This window comes from Ambystoma mexicanum, chromosome 2p (assembly GCF_040938575.1).
Source record: "Ambystoma mexicanum isolate Mex_15411 chromosome 2p, UKY_AmexF1_1, whole genome shotgun sequence".
Lineage (NCBI taxonomy): Eukaryota > Metazoa > Chordata > Amphibia > Caudata > Ambystomatidae > Ambystoma > Ambystoma mexicanum.
In genome coordinates, this window is record NC_090923.1 from 155,759,456 (window position 1) to 155,781,231 (window position 21,776).

Consider the following 21,776-nt stretch of genomic DNA (forward strand, 5'->3'; position numbering starts at 1 on the left):
AGAATCCATTGGGCTTTAGGATGTTATGTACCATGTCCTCCTGTTCCTGTGCCTGGCCCACCGCTGGACATTGTTGACGCAAACAGGAAACACTTGTTATTTGATAAAGGATTGATAGAGGATTGATAAAGGGTTGCTCCAGTATCAAATGTTAGTCAGAAATGACTTGGGTAGCTGAAGCGGTCATAACGAAGGCCACGAGGCATTGCCTGTCTCGGTAATGCCCCTGCGGCGAGGGGCATATTGCTATTAGTATCCCCGCCTGCAAGACCAGGGTACTGATAGCCTTCTTTTAGGAAATGGGCGCTGGGAAAGGGCGAACAGAGTCCGTTTTCCCTTTCCATGGCGGCCATCGGGAAATGTTCCCAGCGCGTTCGCTCCCAAAAAGGCAGAAATAGGTAAGTGGGGATGGGAGGGCGGGAATGGGATTGTGTGCAGGGGAGAGGGGAGGAAAATAAAACAAAAATAAAAACTTACCTGAATCCCCGAAGGGATACGAAGGCAGCCTCCAGCCGTGTGGAGGCTCGGAGCGGGGATGGCTTCGAGGCTCCTCATTGGCTGAGGTGCTGCCACGCCCCCCCCCCCCGCCGGGGTCAAAGGAATGGAATCCCGTCCGAGAGATTCCCGGCGAGGTATGGACCGGGCGAAGGCCAATCAGAATGTTTCTTACATTCTGGTTGACCCTCGCCGGGTACTAAATTGTGTTATGTAATGGGCATGGGAGGGTCCTAGGTTGCCGAGATGTTGTTAAGCCTAGTTCTCAGCAGGTTGTAGTGTGACACATACCGTCCATACAGCGAAGTAGTGTATACATTACCGCCTTGTGTCCAATGGCCAATTTCTAATGCTCAGGCACCAAAGGGAGGCCTCTGGGAAGGTGGAATTAGACCTGCTATTTATCATCAGCTCACCTTGCTCGCTCTTCTTGACGCAATCTGCTGTTGCTTTTGACTATAGACTGTAAACTGTGGCACTGACTCCCTTGTTTGTGATGCCTTCATTTAGGCGCTGATAAGTTATATGACGCCATCGAGGATATGATTGGGTATCGGCCGGGTCCCTGGATGAAGTGGAGCTGGACTGTCATCACGCCATTCCTCTGCGTGGTGAGATTTTTGCACATTGTGCCCCCACTGAATGTGGGATGCACCTAGCCCATTGAGTGCATTTAATGGCACCACTGCAGCATGGCCCTCAAACACTGCTTCCGTGCCAATATTGCGCCCTAACCTGAGCCATTCACCGCTGACGTCAGGTTTGAGTTGCGTAAATTACACATACACTACATAGCCAGAGCCGCCAATGAGTGCGGGTGTCAGTGGCTTTCAAGGTCAAAGAACATAACATTAGCAATCTAATTTAATTTCTTTCTGCATTTAGTGCAACATGAATGTAATGAATTGACTATCTAGGTTTATGCATTTACAACAGAGGAAGAGTGCTGAGCCAATAAGGTGGCTGGCATTCCAAGCAGAAAGTACCATTATCCTCTGGCGTGTTCTCACACGCCTTTCCCAAGCGCCGCCATTTAATTTTGCCCTCAGCCCACTCTGTCTCCTCTACCGAGCCCTCCCCATCCCCACGGATACTTATAATTTCCCACACCACCCCTCCCTCTCTCCACAATCTAGGGACTAACCTGCTGCTCGTGGCTTCCCACTTTCTACACCGCACTCCATCCCCATACACTAAAGACTGCCAACGGAATAGAAAAGGGACTTAGACCCTTTTATATTTACTATGGCGGAAGCCATCTCCACCTCCCAAAAAAATTCTTTCACTATTGGCGCCCCCTGAGCCCGCGCTACCTAGGCTCGGTCTTGCTTGCCGTTTCTGTCACCAAATGCTTAAATTGCACACACCTGTTTTTCTATTACTCTCTGTCATAGTAATCCTAATCATTTTGCCGTGGCACCCAGCATATTGCAAGTCTCACTGCCCCAACTTACTCGGCCCATTCTCAATATACGTCTGCCCCACTTTCGTGCCCTACACAGGAATTCTCTCCCCAGTCTTCCAGCCCTTTCACTGGTTGGCCACACCCCCTTCAGTCCCGGTCTTTGCATTGGTTGGCCTAGCACCGCCCAGCCGCCCTCTTTCACTGTCTATACTACTTCCTTCTCTTTGTTAGACTGGTCAGAAAGTGACAAGGTTTTCTGAGGAATTGTACCCGGCTCTGGCACAGCCACAGGTCATCTAAAGGGTGATCTGGAAGCAATCATGCACTGACTTGATAAGCCGCTGAAGATTCTGTGCACAGTTCCGATTTTGCAGCAATATATGCTCTGAATGTAATGCACGAAATGTGGATGTGGGTGAGTTGCTATTATCCCCTTTCTTTGTTTCTTTTCCTATTTCCTCCAATCGCATTTGACTGAACCTGCCATTGTTTCCATTTGGAGGCAATTAGCATTTACAATGCGTTCTCTTTTTTTCTGTTGCATCTTGCTGAAAAAGAAGGTTCCTTGAAGTGCAATTATTTTCAGTTACAAACCCGAGTAAAAAAAGAAACCCATAATAAGAATAATTCCTATGTAAAAAATCTCAAGTATATCCTGTTGATAATGAGCTCTTCTAGATGAGCACAATTGTTTTTAACTAAATGTACTGAATTTTATTGAGATTTACTCATTGCACCTTTTATTATTATTTTAAAATAAGTGGCTCATGCCTCAGGCGGTTCCATGTAATAATGTCGCCTGGCAAAAATGTCGCAAAAGAAATTGCAGGGACCTTATTACATTGCATTGAACATGCGGGTGACACCCCCTTGGTCCCCAAAACCTTTGTTTGTCATGCAGAGTGGGGGACACCTCTGAAACTCCCGCTCCCTGCTGCCCCATATATAATGTTGCCACAACCTTTTCCCGGTGACATTATATATGGTGACCATATATGGGGATAATATTATCGGATACCCCTCAGGCTGTGTGTCATTTATTCAGGCTATTGTTTTTCAAGATCATTGGAGAGGTTTTGGTGGTTTTTAAACTGGTATTTGCATATCTCTAACAAGCACAAAAAAGGAAATCGTTTTGTAAAATCAGTGAAGCCGTGGAGGTGCTTGGATTTAAGCGTGACAAGTGTACAGCCTTCACTATAATGCTTTTGATCATGTGTGTCACATATGCCAGTTTCAAGAAGTTTGTAAACATATTAAGCATTAGTTGTAACTCAAACATCTTTAAAAGCTGCATTCTGATCTATTTGAAGTTCATTCAAAATTGGATAGGTAAACCCAGGAAAACCATGGGATTGTAATGCTTCCTGAAAATAAGATGCTATTTTTGGAACCAATAAGATCCCAATCATCCAATCACTGCTATTGGTGGAATGCAAGTGAATATGTTTTATGAACATGACATGCTAATAAGAGGTGGCTTGTTAAGAACAAGGGAAACTTACTTTGCCCTTTAGTCTGCAACATGCAGTGCCAACATCTCTAATGGCTTTAATCTATCTCTGGGATTGAAGTACCCGTTTATGGAAAAAGTCCTATGATCTAAGACCCCTCACCCAGTGCTTAATTTGTGGGGGTGGTTGCCCAACACCGGCACTCTTTTTTGGGCACCAGAACTCATGCAGGCCAGCGCACGTGCAATTGCTTTATTTGTTCTTCAACTTAGCTTTGCTTCAATTATAAATCATTGGGATTTGTCATTCTGATCTCGATCTCTCTCGTGCTTGCAGGTTGCAGGCTATGGCTGGCTGGGCCTGGGAGGGACCAGCAATAGCAATGAACAACAAACTGTTACAAACAACAGCCAATGAAATCTACCATTCTGTTGGTACTATGCAGTATTTGATACATTCTGTATAGTAACACAGAATGTGCAGTTTTCATTGGCTGTTCTTCTGAGCCAGTGAAATTACATGGTGATGTGTTGTTGTTGCCACAGGAAGCACCACAGCGCCACCTTCATTTCACGAGTTACTGTGAAGTGAAGGTGTCGAGGTGTGGCGTTGTCAGTCCTGACTTGTGAGAGAGAGAGCCTGCCCTGCTGCACTGCATGGTGCGGCCTAGTTGCTTCCTGGGGCCCCCTCTGCCTGCTTTTTCATTTGTGCAGGTGCCAGTGTGTGTACCCGCCCCCCCCACCCTGAGGCCTGTCAGGAGACCAAGTCCCAGCCGGCAAAGCAGGTAAGTCACTTGTTTCTGCGTGCGGTTCAGACTGAGCCTGTCACAGTCAAGTGATCAGGCAAAGAAGGCCCAGGTTGAGGCCCGGGCGGCGGCACGGTCCCCTGGAGCTTTCCTGGCTGCCCAGGAGTCAGGACCCCACCAGGGGCCTGTCCGCGCCCGGGCTTCTGTCTGTGTGACCTGTGTGCAGTGTGATGCTGACTGCAGTCAGTGCCAGGGCCAGGCCAATTTCTGTGTCCAGGGGCTGCCGGCTGCCGCAGACTGAGTCTGATGACTCTTCCACGTGCACCGGACCCGTGGATTGTGCTCAAAAGTATGTTTTTTACTTTTTTCTTTGAAAACTTGACCTTCCGTGGGGCCGGTGGCCGGGGCCCCGCCCCACGGAATGTAGGTTTTAAAAGAAACAACTTATTTTGAGTGACGGCTGGGGCCCATCACTTAAGTGATGGGCCCCAGCCACCCAAATATACGTTTATTCTTTTAAAATCTTACCTTCCGTGGGGCCACTGCACCGCACACCTATTTTTGTCATCATCAGGCTCAGCATGGCTGTGGCGGTGGTGGCTCCACGGAAGGTAGCCTAAGTGATTGAGGCAAGGCAGGGCAAAGCACAGGACCGGGCGGGGCACGGGCGGCAACGTGGTCCCACTAGTGTCTGTCACAAAAGGAATTAATTGTCGTTTGCAACTTTGGCCACTTTTTTCATTAGTGCCGAGCCCGAATCAAGACAATTGTATGCCCTAGTCCGACCCTGGATAGCATTCATCTAAGCGAAACATGAACTGTGCATTTTTTCCTGGGTGTTTCCGTTCTTCCTTTTAATGTTATCGGCCTCATTACATCACAAACAAGCTTCAGGGAGAGGACCCGGAACAGTGAACCTATTGGGCCGAAACCGAACCGGCTGTACTTAGCGCGAAAAGCTCATGCAAAGACGAACTTCTGAAATGCCATTTGCATTTTTAAAGTGCTCACACAGCCCAGGGGCATCGATGCGCAGTTACAGGAGGAGCATGTCTTAGTTGCGTATTTACTACTAGCCTGTGCCAGAAGTTGCTGCAGCGCCAAACATGTGACATGGAGCAGCAGCAGTGTGATATTATTAAGCACTGCCCTCACCACGACAATCCCACGACAACATTTGATACCAGAAACAGGCGGGTTTTAATCTGAATATTCTGTTTTATTTAAAATAATAACTCTAAGTTAAAGGGAAGTCACCCGAAATATTCCACACAAACACAGGCAGCTTGTGTACAGAAAACAAACGCATACGGCCTATCATCTCGCTAATGTTTCATATTAACAATGCAAATAAACATCTACTTGTATAAACATAAGCCTGAATAACTATTCTTGACAAAAATATGCAGTCTTCTCCCAAATGAACATTCACACGTGAAGGCTTCACATTTCAGAGAAAAAAACACAAACACTTCTGACTATAGTATATGCATGATTTTATCTGACCTCATCGACAAGTTTTGGCATCAGAGAAAAACATTGGATTTGCATATAACTATTATTCTTTTTTTAAAAAAACATTATTAAAAGCTTGGCATAATACAGCACATACAGTTACGACTGATACATTCATACGTACATTTGCACCAAGTACATTGATGCCGGTGTGTACCGGTGCTAGCATTCTACATATAAACTTTCCGAAGAGCATCACAAAACTGTCTAGCGGTCACAGCACATGACCTCTGTGGCCTTGTTCCGTAGATATGCGCTGTAGTCCTCCCAGATATCCCTCAGTCGACTGATCGAAGGAAATTGCAGTAAATACGTTTCTTCATTCGTGTTGGCCCAGGTGAGGTCTTTCAACCATTGCGGCAGCGTGGGAGGGTTTTCCTGTTTCCACCTCAACAGTATCACCCTCTTTGCCAACAGAAAGACTGGGGGCAGATTTAGAATTTCACTACCGGCTTCTTATCATAACACCCCAGTAAACACGATAAGGGATCCTGTGGCATTTCTACACCCACCACCACAGATAACGCAGCGCATGCCTTAAACTGGAATGTGTTTAGTTTAGGGCATTGCCACAACATATGTACATCATCAGCACCAAGCATGCGACATCTAAAGCATATAGCATTAGCTTCTGCATTAAATGCACCATTTTTTGCAGGCTTATGGTGAATCTCCTGCAGTATCTTAAATTGTATGGCTTTTAAATTCGAGTTTAAAGAGACTTCTTTAGTTCATTTACATATTTTAGACCAGTTACATCCTCCAATTCCATGCCCAACGCCTTTGACCATTTATCCTTGGCCTTTGACGGTGCTGCCAACACACCATCGTGTATCGAGGGGACACCATATGTCTGGTTGTCGCGCCCCACCCAAGAGTTGTGTGCATGCGTGTATAGCAGGCTCTACTGGGAATCTCTTTGATTTGGCACGCAAGGCCAATCAGAGCCACAGATATTGGATTGCAACCAATGAGCTATTCTCTCATTCTTGCTGTACTGCCTCTGACTTTAGGAATGCTTTAACACCAAACATATCGCTTAACACCACAAAACCTGCTCTACTCCACATTGATTTCAATAATTGCATCTATTGTAGGCGGAACATCTGACATTCCCCATATGGGGACATTGCCAGGATACACATGGAGTACTCCTATTTTTCGGGTGAGTCTATTCCAGGCTTTCAGGGATGTCTGAACTGGGTCATACGGGCAGTCATCCACATAGGCAGTCATCCACATAACCAGTGCTTAAGAGGGCAGAGCTCAGATTTATATTGCTGCTGCCTATTGCTCCAGCCAGACGTGGGGATGTTCTTGGGGGTTGGGGGGTACCTCCCCAGTATGAAGCAAAGCTAGTTTGTGCAACCAAATAGTACAAAATATGGGGCTTGTAAACACCCCCTCCCCCACGGGCATATGGCATGGTCATCACAGTGTATTTAATTTGTACTGGTTCGGGATGCAATATAATATTTGCAATCTTTTTTTTAGTATTTAAAAAAAAATGTGCTATTCACTACAATTGGGAAGTTCACAAATAGATAAAGAGTTTTAGGCAAAACCACCATCTTAATTAGTGCTATGATTCCCAATTAGGGAGATAGGGAGCCAGGCCCATTTGCCCAGCTTCTAGAAGAGCACCCCTATAAAGTCATCAATGGTAATTTGCCTTAGCAGCGCAGTGACTCTAGATACAGTCACTCCCAGATAGTTAAAGTAGATAGGAGACCCCCTCAACAACTCCGCAGGTGGTGTTGTACAGTCTGTAAAGGGGAAAACCTCCGACTTTGCCCAGTTGATTGCTAGTCCAGAATATTCCCCAAACGCTGTTCTGTAGTTCATTATTGGTGCCATGTTAATGTCCGGCTCTTTGACATATAATATCACATCACCCGCATAGATTGAGGCCAGCTCAGATGCCACTGCCATTCTCATGCCACAGCGTCCATGTTTATGTCTCAACATGTCTGTTGTAGGTTCAATAGCAAACAACAGGGGCGAGAGAGGGAACTGCTTTCTCGTGCCCCTCTCCAGCTGAAACGGGTTGAGCACGCATTCCCAACCTTGATCCCTGTATGCAACTAATACAGTAAAACCCATAGCCATAGGCTTTCATTACTTCCAGAAAAAATTCCCAGGAGACACAGTCAAATGCCTTTTTGGCGTTTAATGAAACGGCCACTGCTGCTACAGCGGGTTCAATTTGCGCCATGACATTTAACAGCCTCCTGTGGTTCAGCAATGTGGATCACCCCTGAATAAAACTGAATTGATCTACATGTATTGAAAAGGGCAACAGAGGTTGCGTCCGGTTAGACAATGCCCACGTGAAAATCTTTGTTTCCATGTTTAATAAAGACAGTGGGCCTCATTACGACCTTGGCGAAGGGCCATGGCGCTATTAGCACCATGGTCCATGGCGCTAAGTTCCCAACTCCGCCATGGTGGATGGCGGACTTACTGCCCCATTCCGAGGTCGGCGGGGCGGTAAGTCCCCAATCCCCATTTACCCTTCCCCATTCCCATTTTTGCCCCATAGGGCATAATGGGAGTGGGGAAGGCGTTAATTACGCCACCGTAAATTACGGTGGCGTAATTAACTCCATGGTCCCTTAGCGCCATGGATTTTAACACCTGCTAAAAGCAGGTGTTAAATCCGCCATGGCGCTAAGGGATCTCGTACTCAGGCGGTAAGGGTCGGCGCTGTTTACGCTGCCGTAAACCCCTTACCGCCTGGGTCGTAATGAGGCCCAGTGTCCTGTTCCCTCCTTCATCTTCCACATTGTCATTCAGTTTTGGTAGGAGCATTATCACCGCCTCCCTGAGGCCTTGAGGGAATATCCCATGAGCCAATGCCTCTTCCCATACTTGCAACAGGTAAGGTGCATGGATATCTTTATCATTTTTATAGAATTCTATACCTAACCCATCAGTGCCAGGGGCTTCGCCAATGGAGTGGTCTTCTATGGCTGTCAAAAACTGCTCCAGCATGATGAGCACATTCAAGCTCTCTCGCGCCTTTACCAACAGCAAAAGTATTGGCAGCTCGTCTAACTACTGTCTGCTTTCGCCACCTGTTTTACCGGACCTATTGGAGTATAACGTCTTATAGAATTGCAAGAAGGCATCAACTATCACTCTATGTTCTATGCAAAGATCATTTGCATCACCCCCTTTGGCCAGCCCCTCTGGTAACGCCATTTCATTTTTAATTAACTTGGCCAGTGGTCTACCCGTTTGACCTGACTCCACGTATTGCCTAGCAATGGCCGGGAACGCAAAGTATTTTATTTCCTGCTCAGCCAACGATCGAAAGTTATCAAGTTCCCTTTGGATATCCGACAGACCCGCCCAAGTTTTGGATGTTTCATACTCACATTCTAGGGCTCTAAGCTTCTGCTCTGAATTTAACAGTTCATTCCAGATAGTGCAAAAACACCATATTCCGTCGCCATGGCTATGCCCTTAATATATACCTTAAATGCCTGCCAGAGTGTACTTACTTCCGACACCGTACCATCATTCGGCTCAAAATATTGAGTGATGTGCTCTTAGACATTAGTTTCAAAAGCTATACCCTGCAATTAATCCGGCTTAAATCTCCACGGGGCCTTTTCTTGCATCCCAGTGCTCAGGCATATTTTTTATAAACAATGGCGAGTGGTTAGAATAAATACACGGATGAATAGTGCATGACACTGTCTGGGATATCAGTGGCCGCGAAAACACCCAGTAATCAATGCGTGTAGCCGAGTTATGTACCGAGGAGCAATGAGTGTATTCCTTAAATCGCAAGTGCAGACACCTCCACACATCCATCCATCCCGTCCCTGTCCTTCATAGCCTCTCTGATGCTAAGCGCACCCTTGGGTTGACTCCTAATCGATGTTCTTTCTCGATCCAGTTCTGGAATTAAAGCAACAGTAAAGTCCCCTCCCCAAAAGACCCGTGTGTTTGGGGCTTTGTTGCATATTGAAAAGAGGCGTTGGTAAAACTCAGGGTCATCCAGAATGGGGCCTTACGGGTTAATTATCAATAGTTCCTGCCCTGCTATATAACCTTCAACTGCAAAATATCTGTCCATTAGAGCTATCTCGGTTGAGGCCCATTTGAAGCTAACTTATTCATGTATCAATATTAACAACCCCCCTGTGACTGTATAAGATCTGTAAGGTCCCCACTTCCGCTCAAAGACCTTATATACTACTGTGGTGGTGCGCAACTCTTGCAATAGAATGACATACACCCAATGTCTTTCGATATATGCCGAGATTTTTTGCACCTTAACTGTGTTGTTCAACCCACGTACATTCCAATGAATACATGTTAACTCCGTGCTCACATTACATGTGTTTTATACGTGCATATGTTATATATATCACATACAGTCATAACCACATATCTCTGAAGCTTCATGTAACACTCCCTGGACTATGTTTTCAATCCCATTTCAAAATGCCAAGCACTTTTTATAGCCCCCCTCATAAATTCCCCCATCCCACACTACAGACCCCAACCTTTTGATGTACCCAATAACCAGTTTGACTCGCCTTACTAGAGGGCACTGATAGGCGACCGCAACTGCAGAAAACCATGACTACTGTACATCTGTTTGTAGCTTGCTAGGATGAAACTACTTCCTTGTACACATAGACTATGCCCCTTCCACATAAAGCAGGTAAATAACAGTATGGTAGACTCAGGCCTGAAAATAGAGAGATAGCACAATACTCATATTGCATTTCGTGGCACCAGCACATTGCTTTCAATAAAGGATAGGACTTCTTCTGGCATGGTAAAAAATGCATTTCGTCTTGAGCTGTCTCTGGTGGATAGCTCAGGGGCAACGTGCTCGCCTTGGAAGCAAGACAACACGGAGCACCACAGGTTCGATCCCCAGGTCCGCGCTTAGAAACCTCTGTGTATTAAGCACGTTATAAATAGTCATGTCATATCATAGTTTGGCTGGGTACAACATAGAATACTTAATTTGCCTCTCACGCAGCAAATGTTACACTCCCTGAAATGTTCTACGTTCATTCTGTACTGCTGTGGATGAGTCTGGATATATGTGTATCCTACCGGACTAGTACTGGAGCATGCCCTTCGCAAGCACATACTTTAAAATCAGGCCGCGGCCGTTGTTTAGTATCCATGGGATTGGACACAGTTGTGCACCTTTCTTGGGTTTTGCCGACTGGGCACGATGTGCTTGCTCTACCACGAAGAAGTGGGAGAGGGCTAGTTCATCCAGGATCTTCTTCAGCAATGGCTCTACAAACTGCTCCATGCCCCCTAGGTATCTGTTCTCCAGAACCCCAATTATTCAAATGTTATTTCGCCGAGATCTCAATGCTAAGTTTTCACACTTGGCCGTCACTGCTTTCAAGCTTTTGACCATTGAGTCCATTTTGGTGTGCGTTGCTCTGATGTTGTCCTCAGCTTTGCTGATCCTTCGTTGCACAGTTGTTATACGTCCCCTTTCTTTGTCTATCCTGGCCTTCGGAGAGTTAATGTTGCTGGTGATATCATCCAATTGAACACTGCATGAAGCAAAACCCTCTTGCATGCCCTGGTATAATTGCTGCATGTCCAGATCTGAGCATGCAACCTCCATCGCAGTCACCCCCCAAGAGGTTCTCTGAAACCACCTCTTTCCTGGGGGTTTTCAGCACAACTTCAGTTTAGGCATCAATGTTTCTCTTCCTTTTGCCCTCTTTACAGGACATGTCTCACCCACTGTACTAGTGTTGGAGGGAAATGTACAGGGTGCCTTCCCCACTGACTTGTCACCTCTCTACTCGTACTGTTTGGTTTCCTTCTCTCTCTGTACAGGGACTTGGTCGCTTCTTGGCAGGGGTGGTGAAGCCGCACAGGGCTCAAGGCACCCTGTGCAGCCAGGGCACCCAGTGTGCATCAAAGCACCTTTCCACTCACTCTCACCAATGCACATTGGATCCAGGGAGCGGTGCGGCCAGCAACTCACCTCACCCGCTATCCAGAAGGGACCACCCAAGTAACAGCAGCTAAATACACTCAGCATAGGGCCTTGGCCACAACTTCTGATGACATCACAGCAGCGTTAACCCAAGCCCGCCTGCCAGGTGACACCGCAGTCAGGCCGGAATTGGGATTTGGAGTGGCACTCCATTCTCACTGCATGACCACAGTAGAGCTCCAGATGGGCAAGCAGCGCGGCCGTACCAGTGCAATCCTGACAGGCCGCACCAGCTATTGAAGGCCCTGGAGGTGCATCACAGACTGCTGGACTCCAATCTCACCTCAGCCCAAATGTCCAAAGATGCACCAATGGGCCCCCAATGGAGTCAAACCCATGGCTGCTGGACCGTTGCACTGAGCAGTATGCTGCTAATATTGATTTTCTCCACATGATACTTTCGGCAATGCAGAGCTCCTCAACTGGCAGCCGCCAGGGTCGACTTCTCAACAGCTCCCCCAAAACTATAATTTTTGGTCTGATTCTACGGTAAATTCGAGAGCATTTTTTGGTTTATAGTTTGTACATAGCATACCCTGTATTCTGGTATGTATGTTTGGCCACTGCGTCATCAGGCTTTGGTTCAGGATAGAAGGTTATATTTTGGAGAGCACAAAATCTAGATCAATTTAAAAGGTCACACAAGCAATAGAGTATCAATTTGAATTAGAAAAGTAATCAACACTTTATGTTAATTGGTATTAGAACTCCACTTAATAAAGAACTATTACTTTTCTGCAAAATGTTACTTGTAAAAATTATATTGGTTATTTAAATTGACATTATATTCTCGGGCATACAGAGAATACACTTTTAGAGGTATAGAACTGATTAAGATTTCTCTTTATGCGAACAACAGCTTTCACAGCACAAGAAGTCCACCAATTCCTGCACATCTTTCAATCACGTTTTACTCCATGTCACAAATCTAAATCCAAGTTGCCCCTGTGAAAACTTGGGGATTAATTCATATTTGGATACTGTCAGAAAAAAATATGCCCTGCACAATCATACATTGTAAGGCATTCTATTTTAAGAGCAATTCTCAGATGTTCCCTTACAAGCCCAGTACCCATTTAGTGACATAACTAGTGAAGGATTGCCCCCCCAAAGACTTTCAATTGCTATCACGGGTTTCAACTAATTATTGGGCCACATATATTATGTACAGTGTTTGTTGCACTTACTTTTGCTTTGACTTTTTAAAGACCCAGAACAGGTAGGAACATCAACAGCTCCAAGCAGCTCCTCTATGTAAGCTCTGCTCCCAGTCTGTCCCTACTTCCGAAGTCCTGCACAGTCAATCTCGTTCTGTCTTGGGACAGGGTTCTGTATTTGGGTCCTTCTGGAAGAAAGCTTTTTTAAGGTGGATTTCCATCAGCTACATCCAGGTGGAACCTCAAAAAGCACTTCTCATGTTGGACAAGCTAACTTTCTCTGCAGTTTTCCCAATAACCCTATAAACTTCCTGTGTGTTTGGCCTTAATTACTTGACAACACCCACTGATACAGTATTGTCTGTTGCAGCAATTTCTGATTGGACAGGACCTATAAAAGGTTCTCTTCATATACTGGCAACACCAACAATTATCCCCTTTATTATGATTGGTCCTATCTATTTTGTTAAAGGACCAAAAGACATATTTCTCTCTGCTCCTCCAGAGCTATGTTCAAATTGGAATGAAATATACTGTTCTCTCAGATTTTCTTATATGGACCTGCACCATTATTGATGCCTATATATTTGGAATAACGAGAAAAATCTGAATTAGTGGATATCCTTCATATTGCAGCAGCTGATAATGAAAGAGCTATCAAAATATATATATTAAAGATGGCTACATATTAATATATTGTGTTTATAGGCAGATGATGTACAGTGCTTTTCCCACTCTATTTTTTCAATGTTTAAATCCAGCAAAGGGCCCAGAAGGTACATCCGATAATATTAGGTCATTATTGTTGCATTTACAATTAACCCAATTACTTCATTTTCAAAGCTGCGCATTACACATTTATTGAAGTTCATCTTTAATGGAATAATGTACTGAACAATTATTATGAGACTGCAGGCCACGAACCAGATTCATAATAGATAATGGCCTATTGCTCTGCATTGGTCAAGAAGCTGACAGTTCATGAGGGGATCTGGTCATTTGAAGACGTTTTACTAAAGAAGCAGACCTATGAATTTTTGACCCGGTTTCCCTCAAACTGTACATTTCCATTAAAATTCATTTTTTTGAATCTAATGGCTGTTTCTGTTCAGCTAAACCATTGTATTAATTAGTGACCAATGGTCTGGCAGTTTTACCAAAAAAGCTGACCTCTGAACCTTCTGCCTTCAAATCTGAGATCTGAATAAGCCCAGGTCAGACTTAGAACATTCTGGCTGTATTGACCATTATGAAGCAGCAAGCATGCAGAAAAAAATTCTAATGGCATATTTTCCACGTAATAAGATCTTAAGGTATGCCTTGCCAACAAATGTAACACAATCGCCCAAAGCAATCTCCACACAAGTCACTGACATTGGAAATTTCACTTAAGAACAGACTCAGTGCAGCTGAAGCACTCACATCCAAGCTGCGACATGGAATCCCTACGAGATGGGCGGCATTGTTTTTTATCTGCCTTTGTAGGATATAAAAATCATCCTTTTTACGGCAATTAGAAACAAATATGCACTTTTATTGTCCTGAAACTGTACTTTGTGAGTACGCTATTAGGTTGACCATGCATGAGAAGCAGTAGGCCACATCTGCATTGTGGATGTAGTTCTTTATATTATGCATGAGCCATACGTGCAGAGACCACACCCATACAAGGTAGAAATATGAATGCAGTGAAAAGGAGTGGTTAGAAAAGGTCAAATGGTATGTCCCGGGATCTAAAGTGACAAAGTGGTATCTAATGATGAAACAATTAGAGCACTGCCAAATGCAGAAAGGTACTTCATAGCTAGGTGTTGTCAAGTTTTGATCCTAACAGTTTGAGTTGTGGCTCCTTTGTCCATCTTAGAAACTATGTATTCCCCCTTTGGTGCCGTGTTTTTGGTTGGATGTAGAAATTGGTTCTAGCCAGAACAAAATGGGAGCACTATCATACTCGCCTCAAAGTGTGATGTGCCGATTAACACTATGGCCCTCATTACAACACCGGCGCTAAACCATGGCGCTGTTAGCACCATGGTTGGTGCCGGTGTTGTAACGAGTCCGCCATCGTGAAATGGGGAAATACCGCGCCATTCCAAGGTTGGCGGGGCGGTACTTCCCCATTTCCCCATGGCTCTTCCCCATTCCCATTTTTGTCCCATAGGGCTCAATCGGAATGGGGAAGGCGACAATTACGGTACTGCAAATTGCGGTACTGTAATTGCCTGCAAGGTCCCTTTGCGGGTCCCTACTTTAACGGCTGGTCCAGACCAGCCGTTAAGGTCGGGTCCCGCAAAGGGACCTCGTAGTAAGGCGCTAAGTGGTTAATGGTGCCACAGCCTTTTACGGGGCTGTTAACCACTTAGCGCCTGGGTCGTAATGTGGCCCTATGTGTAAAATACATTGCAAAGCTAACACGATTCTAGGCAAAGGTGGCTTGATACAATGGGCAAAGCATTCGAACTATAAGAGATGGCTTTTCAGTTTTACTAATCATAACGTATCCAAGCGAGTTTAGGCACTAATCTGTTAGAATGGAGATCTTTACTTCTTGAACACCACATGGATGCCTCCTTAGGAAGATGAGCAGGACCATAATGGCGAGGAGGTACAGCACTGAGTTTGTCTATGAGCTGTCCTTGCTTAGCTGCTGGAAAGTGTTAACACTTTGAGTTGGGGTAGCAGATGAGGGCTATTTCACACATTTGAAGCTTCTGTAAATTACTGTAGGCAGGCCCATTTAATGTCAACCCCAGAACGGATGGAAAGATAGTCCCAGGTAAGGTTGAGAGTTACATTTTAAGCTACTTGCTTTAGTTTAGGGGTTTGAATGCTGTGCTGGTGGGCAAGCCGTTGCTATAGTTCTGAAGAGCACTGACGCCTCTTTTTCTGCTGTTGCCCCTATGAAGAGTGTGTATTCATCAAAAACTTTCTTTTTAGGGCTGCTTCATCTTCTCCTTGGCCAAATACAAGCCACTGACGTACAACAAGACCTACATATTCCCTGACTGGGCGATCGGCATCGGCTGGGTCCTGGCCCTCTCCTCCATGATATGCATACCTTTGGTGGCGGTCCTCCGCATTGTGCAGTCCAAGGGCTCACTCATTGAGGTAAGGGTGTGGTACACGGTTTTTCTGCTGCCAGTACTGATGAAAGTACAGTGCTTGAAAGTAATGTTTCCATGAGGCCAACATCTGAGGAGCTCAGCTTTTCAGCCTTCTGTTGGTCTATGTGCATATGTCCCTGTGAAGTATTCATTACATGAAAAGAGCCATTGGGCCTCATTACAAGTTTGGTGGTAGCCTTGACGGTAAAACCGACAGGCTGCCGCTAGACTTGCAATTTTTTCCGGCACCCTCGAATGGGCATTACTGGGTCATTATGGCCCAGCCAGACCCGGTAATTGACCATTTGCGGGTGCCGGAATGCATTACTCCACATTCCCATTTGATTGGAAATGGAGAGGTCGGATGCACCGGCACTATTGAGAATGGTACCGGTGCACCCAACATGCTCTGCTTCTGTGTCCCAGTATGGCCACCAGGACACACCTGGCGGCCGTAATGGCACTTGTGAACCGAACTCGTAGTTTGACAGTCCAGGAACTACGCTACTGGCAAGTTTACTGGTACTGTAGTTCCCAGACCAGCACATTTTTAATGACCCCCATTAAGTTATTTTAAGTAGACTTATTGACTCTTCCTTGGTGACAAGTTGTGTACAAGTTGCCTGCACTTTGTCCTTTGTTTATTTCCATTTAAAATTGAATAATGCATGTATTGCAGCGATGTACAAATACATAATACAGGGTTGATAGCAGAGCAAAGTAAAGCCCCACAAAATACAATGCACAAAGCTTACACTAATCCGATTTACCCTAAGTCACACGGCACTGCAACATTAATCTTTTTAATTTAATTCTAAAATGTAAGTAAGGTGGTCTGATTCCCATTTCAACTGGTAGCTGATTCCATATGAAAGTAGTTGTTTTCTTAAAACAGCTCGCTATTGTTTTAATTTTAATCTCTCATTTACTTGATGACGGTCTCAAACCACCAGACAGTCTTAACTGCTGAGCAAAATATCTGGGCGTTCCTTAATGCACCACCTTAGAAGTGAGACACGCCATCTTGGGAGGTGATCAGCAACAGCAGCCAATGCGTATGCTGTATCAGCTGAGTGATATGATCCAACTGTCTGGCCTCTGTTGTAAGCCCAGTTACAGAATGTAGCACTGCCCTCAATGGAGTTACAGTGGAGTCAGGGGAGACTGCCCTGACCGTCCATTTACATAATCCAAATCAAAAAAACATAATGGACTAGACAGTGGCCTAAAAATCAGATGGGATCAAATGACTGATGTTCAATTTCAGATCTTTCTTCCTGTGATCCTAATCCTTCCTCCTGTTGGACTTTACATTTCCATGATGGGATAGCGGGAACATTCCAAAGGTAGAGCACCTTGAGAAATAGGGTTTAAATGGTAAGGGATTCATCCATAGGATTAATCGCTTCACTACCTACCACCTTCCTCAACACCTGTATAATATTCACCTATTTTTGTATTTATTATCATTAGCACAGAGGAGGGATTTCATAGCCAATCAGAAGGCTTTGAATGTGGGTGTTATCACTTGGTATGGGCATGCTATCTGGGCGCCAAATAAGCTACATGCACCTCCCACAGCGTCTACAACACTGTCATCTCTACTATCTGCTTGCCCCAATTACCTGACTTGCTCCACTCTGGTTGCTCGTTTCGCCACACACCACAATAGGAAATACATTGAAATGGAGACGCAACTACTACTATTTCCCCGTTCCATTGCCATAGTCTCTGAAGTCTTTCCTTTAACTACCAAAACGGACAGGGTGCTCTGCATGTGCCATTTATTGCATCTAATTATGCCAGTCTGCTAATAACTACAAAGCCCTTGGAGGCAGGTTTCACTGAGCGGTAACACTGTCATCTTGTTGAATGATGTTGCTGAAATGGGCCTTTCACTTGATATCTGACCCATTACTGCCCTGGAAAGACCACCCCCAAGAAATCTGGTGCTTAAATATTTGTACAGCTCAGCATTTGGTGGTTTGTCCAAGATGTCAAAGAGGTATCGAGGAAACTGGATATGCGAAGATTTCCCAGAGGGTTGTTATTCTGTTTCTGTCAAAAACCATCACTGTTATGGTAGATGTTTTTAAAAATACAGTAAAAAACTAAAATATGAGGGAGGATATGTCTGGAGCAGCGTGCACACCTCGGAAGCAAGACGATGCGGAGCAACACAGGTTTGATCCCCGGGTCCGCGCTTAGAAACCTCTGGGTATTAAGCGCGTTATCAATAACCAATCGTATCAATAGACCATTTCCACCAAACAAGCCACAGGTGCCACAGCACCATCCTTCTATGTTCACCTCCACTTCAGAGCCATTCAGCAGTGCATTGTGGGTAGGCAAATTAGGTGAAATCACACATCTATGCACCATGCAAGACTATATGCTTCTGGTAGCAACGCCAGAGAAGGTAGCGAGTACAGGGATCAGGAGTGTTGATAGGTCTGGAAAAGATCTGGGGCTACGCTAATGTCAGGAGTGGCGGCACTCGGGGCTAGCTAGCATTTTGGTTGTAGCACCTGAGCTTCTATCCGGGGCTACAACCAAAAGACCTGGGGCTATAGCCCCCTAGCAACGCCTCTGCGGGCAATGAGTTTCGCAATGGTCACTCACCAAAAACGATATTGCTTTCCTGAGCACTAAGTCTGTCATTAATAACTAATGCTGAAAGCAAAGACAGTTTGGAATCCCCATCCTCTCTCTTGGAAGGCACGACTCCCCGTACTACTAGGTGGGGAGGCAAATGGCTGTCGCATGTCTTTGCATAAACTCCAAGTAAGGCTGGACTTAGCAAGCTGCTCCACCAGGCATGCGTTCTTGCCTGGATGGATAGTTTTCCAGGGATGGTCTAGGTAACTGACTACCTCCTGCTGGCAGGGTTTCCCTGTCAGCACACAGAGTGCTGTGCTGCTTGCACACATGTATCCAAACCACAGTCTAATTCCATCAACGATGAAGTACTATGTGTATGTGTAAGTGTAGGTCTTTTTAATACAGAGACCGTATCAAAGCGTTATAGTGGAAGAAGAGATGCCAGGCTCCTCTATTCGCTCCTTGTCACGGGTATGCCACAACTGTTGGTATATGCATCACGTCTTCACAGTTATGCTTATGTCCGCTGTGTGGATCTCAAGCATGAAGTGTGTTTTTGCAGATGCTGTCTATGTAAAGGCATGGGTGAACATTATGGGCACCTGCCCCTGGTCTCGCTTCTCTAGCCAGAGCAGGAGAGTAAGTCTTTCTTTGTCCGTACAATATCCCAACAAACTGTCTTCCAGACATATGTCCTCGGTTGGGTATATAATTCCTCAATTGGGTATATAATTCTTTGGTTTGGGTATATAATTCCTTGGTTTGGGTATATCATTCCTCTGGTTGGTATATAACTGGTTTGGGTATATAATTCCTTGATTGGTTAAATAATTCCTCGGTTGGGTATATAACTCTTTGGTTTGGGTATATCATTCCTTGGTTTGGGTATATAAATCCTCTGTTGGGTATATAACTCTTTTGTTTGGGTATATACTTCCTTGGTTTGGATATGTAATTCCACTGTTATGTATATAATTCCTCTGTTGGGTATATAATTACTTGGTTTGCGTATATAATTCCTCTGTTAGGTATATCATTTTGCCCTGTTCTGAGGTTGCCTCCTACCTCCCATCCTTTCTTCACTCTACCTGAATGTGCAAGACTGGCATAGCATCAATGTCCCACATAGCCGGGATGGAGGAATTTCAAGAGATTGCAACACACCTCAATCTCCCGTAACTCCATTCATTGATCTGCAACCTGTGGCTCTCCAGACGTTTTGGACTATGATTCCCATGACACCTTACCATTGACCATGCTGGCTAGGGCTGATTGGAGTTGTGGTCTAAACGATCTGGAGAGCCAATGACTGCAGAGCCCTGCTTGGATGATAGCCCAGGTCATGGCAGCTGGAGTCTATTTCATTATATTGATAGTAGCAAAGTGTTTGTGTAGAAGCTGATCTTTTAGCTCCAGGCCTGTGTTCACGATAGCAGTATTAGCTTCGGTACCAGAGGGCCCTGCGCCCTCTCAGGATGAAATATGTTACCCTCTGGCTGAACCCTCTACTGACTGTTGTACAACTATCATTGATTTGGTTTCAATGCCACTGGACTTTCAGAAGAAAAGAGTCACTTTTTAAAGAATTTGTTACTAATTTTTGTACTTCATAAATGTACACAAATAGCAGCAACCACTTGACTCAGGCTCTCCTACAACAGAGAAACTGTAATATACAAATGCATGTTCATCATAGAATGATCTATGGCAGTCTTACACCTGTAGGATAATCTGTGACATGTGAGGAAGAGCCCAACTCAAGTGAATAGCATCCACCCCGCTATATTCCTTTCGACTAAACCTCAGATCTCTTTTTAATACGACCTATGTCATCATCTCCATCGCCCAGCTTTCAATACCTAAGACACTAAGGGCCATCCACCACAGGGCAATCTGCCTTTGGCTCAGCCTAATTTCACAATTTCGGCGATTTATTTATATTTCTTTTTGATGGCCAACAGTCCCAGGAGATTTGCATTAAAAGAGACTCCCAACCAGACCCGGCCTTAGGGTGGGGCGAGCCGGGCGACCGCCCGGGGCGTCGCGCCCCCCAGGGCGCCATTAGCCCCTGCCACGCCAGCTCGGGGGAGTCTTTCAAGGGCTCCCTCGAGCTGGCGTAGTGGGAGAAGGCGCAGCAGGTGGGCGCATTCAATGTCAATCGGGTGCTCAGCACCCGATTGACACCAAATGCGCCCCTCTGCCACAGGTGCCTTAACCAACAAAAGGCACCGTTAGCTCCACGCCAGCTCGGGGGAGTCTTTCAAGGGCTCCCTTGAGCTGGCATAGTGGCGGCAGGCGCCTCATTGTTGGTCAATGCGCCCGCGGCAGCGGAGCGCATTTAGGAACAATAGGGTGCTAATGCTCCCTATTCATAGAATGACCTCGTCGTCGGAGCGAGGAGGTTTAAAAAAAATAATTTAAAAAATAAAATTACACTCTGTGGCCACGCCCCCTATTGACCAGGGCCGCGCGGGGAAGGGGAGGCGCCTATTCGCCCAGGGCGCTGCTGCCCCCAAGGCCGGCCCTGCTCCCAACGTCGACCCAGACAGTCTAAAAAGATAACCGACATATTCCTTGTAGACACTACCACTGAAAAATATCACAACTACTGTGTGTCTGTGTGGAACTCCGGTATGCATTTGCATCACTATGAATGTATCATTTAAGTAGGTGTTATTTTACACGCAAAGCACAAATGCATTAAAGAAAGAGGGAGAAGTTGAAAAAGATCAAGTGTGGCCTTCTCGTTTCGATTAATAAAGTATTTTAAACGTTACCTTTACTTTGAAGCAAAGAGCACCACACACCTGGGTATGGCTATAGGTGCCCCACAGCATAAGCATGCACGCTGGTTTAGGGGGGTCTTCGCCACACTGATTCTATGCATCATTTGTGGTGTCATGGAGGTTTACCGTAGGTATTTCAGAATTCAATAACTTGGAGTGAGTATTCAGAGGCACTGCTGTATTGCTGTAATCACACTGCCACATTCCGAATCTGCGAGTGAGCCCCCAGCGCTGGTCTCATCATCATTTGGATTGTCAGATAATGTCTTCAACCTTTGCACAGGGCAGCCTTTATGACAGGGCTCTCTAAGTCTAGCCCACAAGAGTTAAGTACATTCCAGGTTTTGAGGATACCTGAAGAAAATACGTTTGAATACAGTGAATCTAAATGGGGGGCAGAGGCGTTGCTAGGGGGGGGGCTAATGGGGCTATAGCCACAGGTCTTTTGGTTGTTGCCCCGGATAGAAGCTCAGGAGCTTCAACCTAAAGGCTATAGCAGCACCCCTGATGGGG

General features: G+C 45.5%; 1 protein-coding gene across 2 annotated transcripts in view; it reads left to right on the forward strand.

Moving 5' to 3' along the window:
* SLC6A6 (solute carrier family 6 member 6) overlaps nt 1-21,776 on the forward strand; it is a 466,708-nt gene that overhangs the window by 396,885 nt on the left and 48,047 nt on the right. Inside the window, exons 13-14 of one of the 2 annotated variants that reach the window (XM_069643408.1) lie at nt 1,006-1,106; nt 15,710-15,880. In XM_069643408.1, coding sequence (XP_069499509.1) covers nt 1,006-1,106; nt 15,710-15,880 — 272 coding nt within the window. The remainder of the gene's footprint in view (nt 1-1,005; nt 1,107-15,709; nt 15,881-21,776) is intronic. The other variant, XR_011301897.1, reaches the window with a different exon arrangement.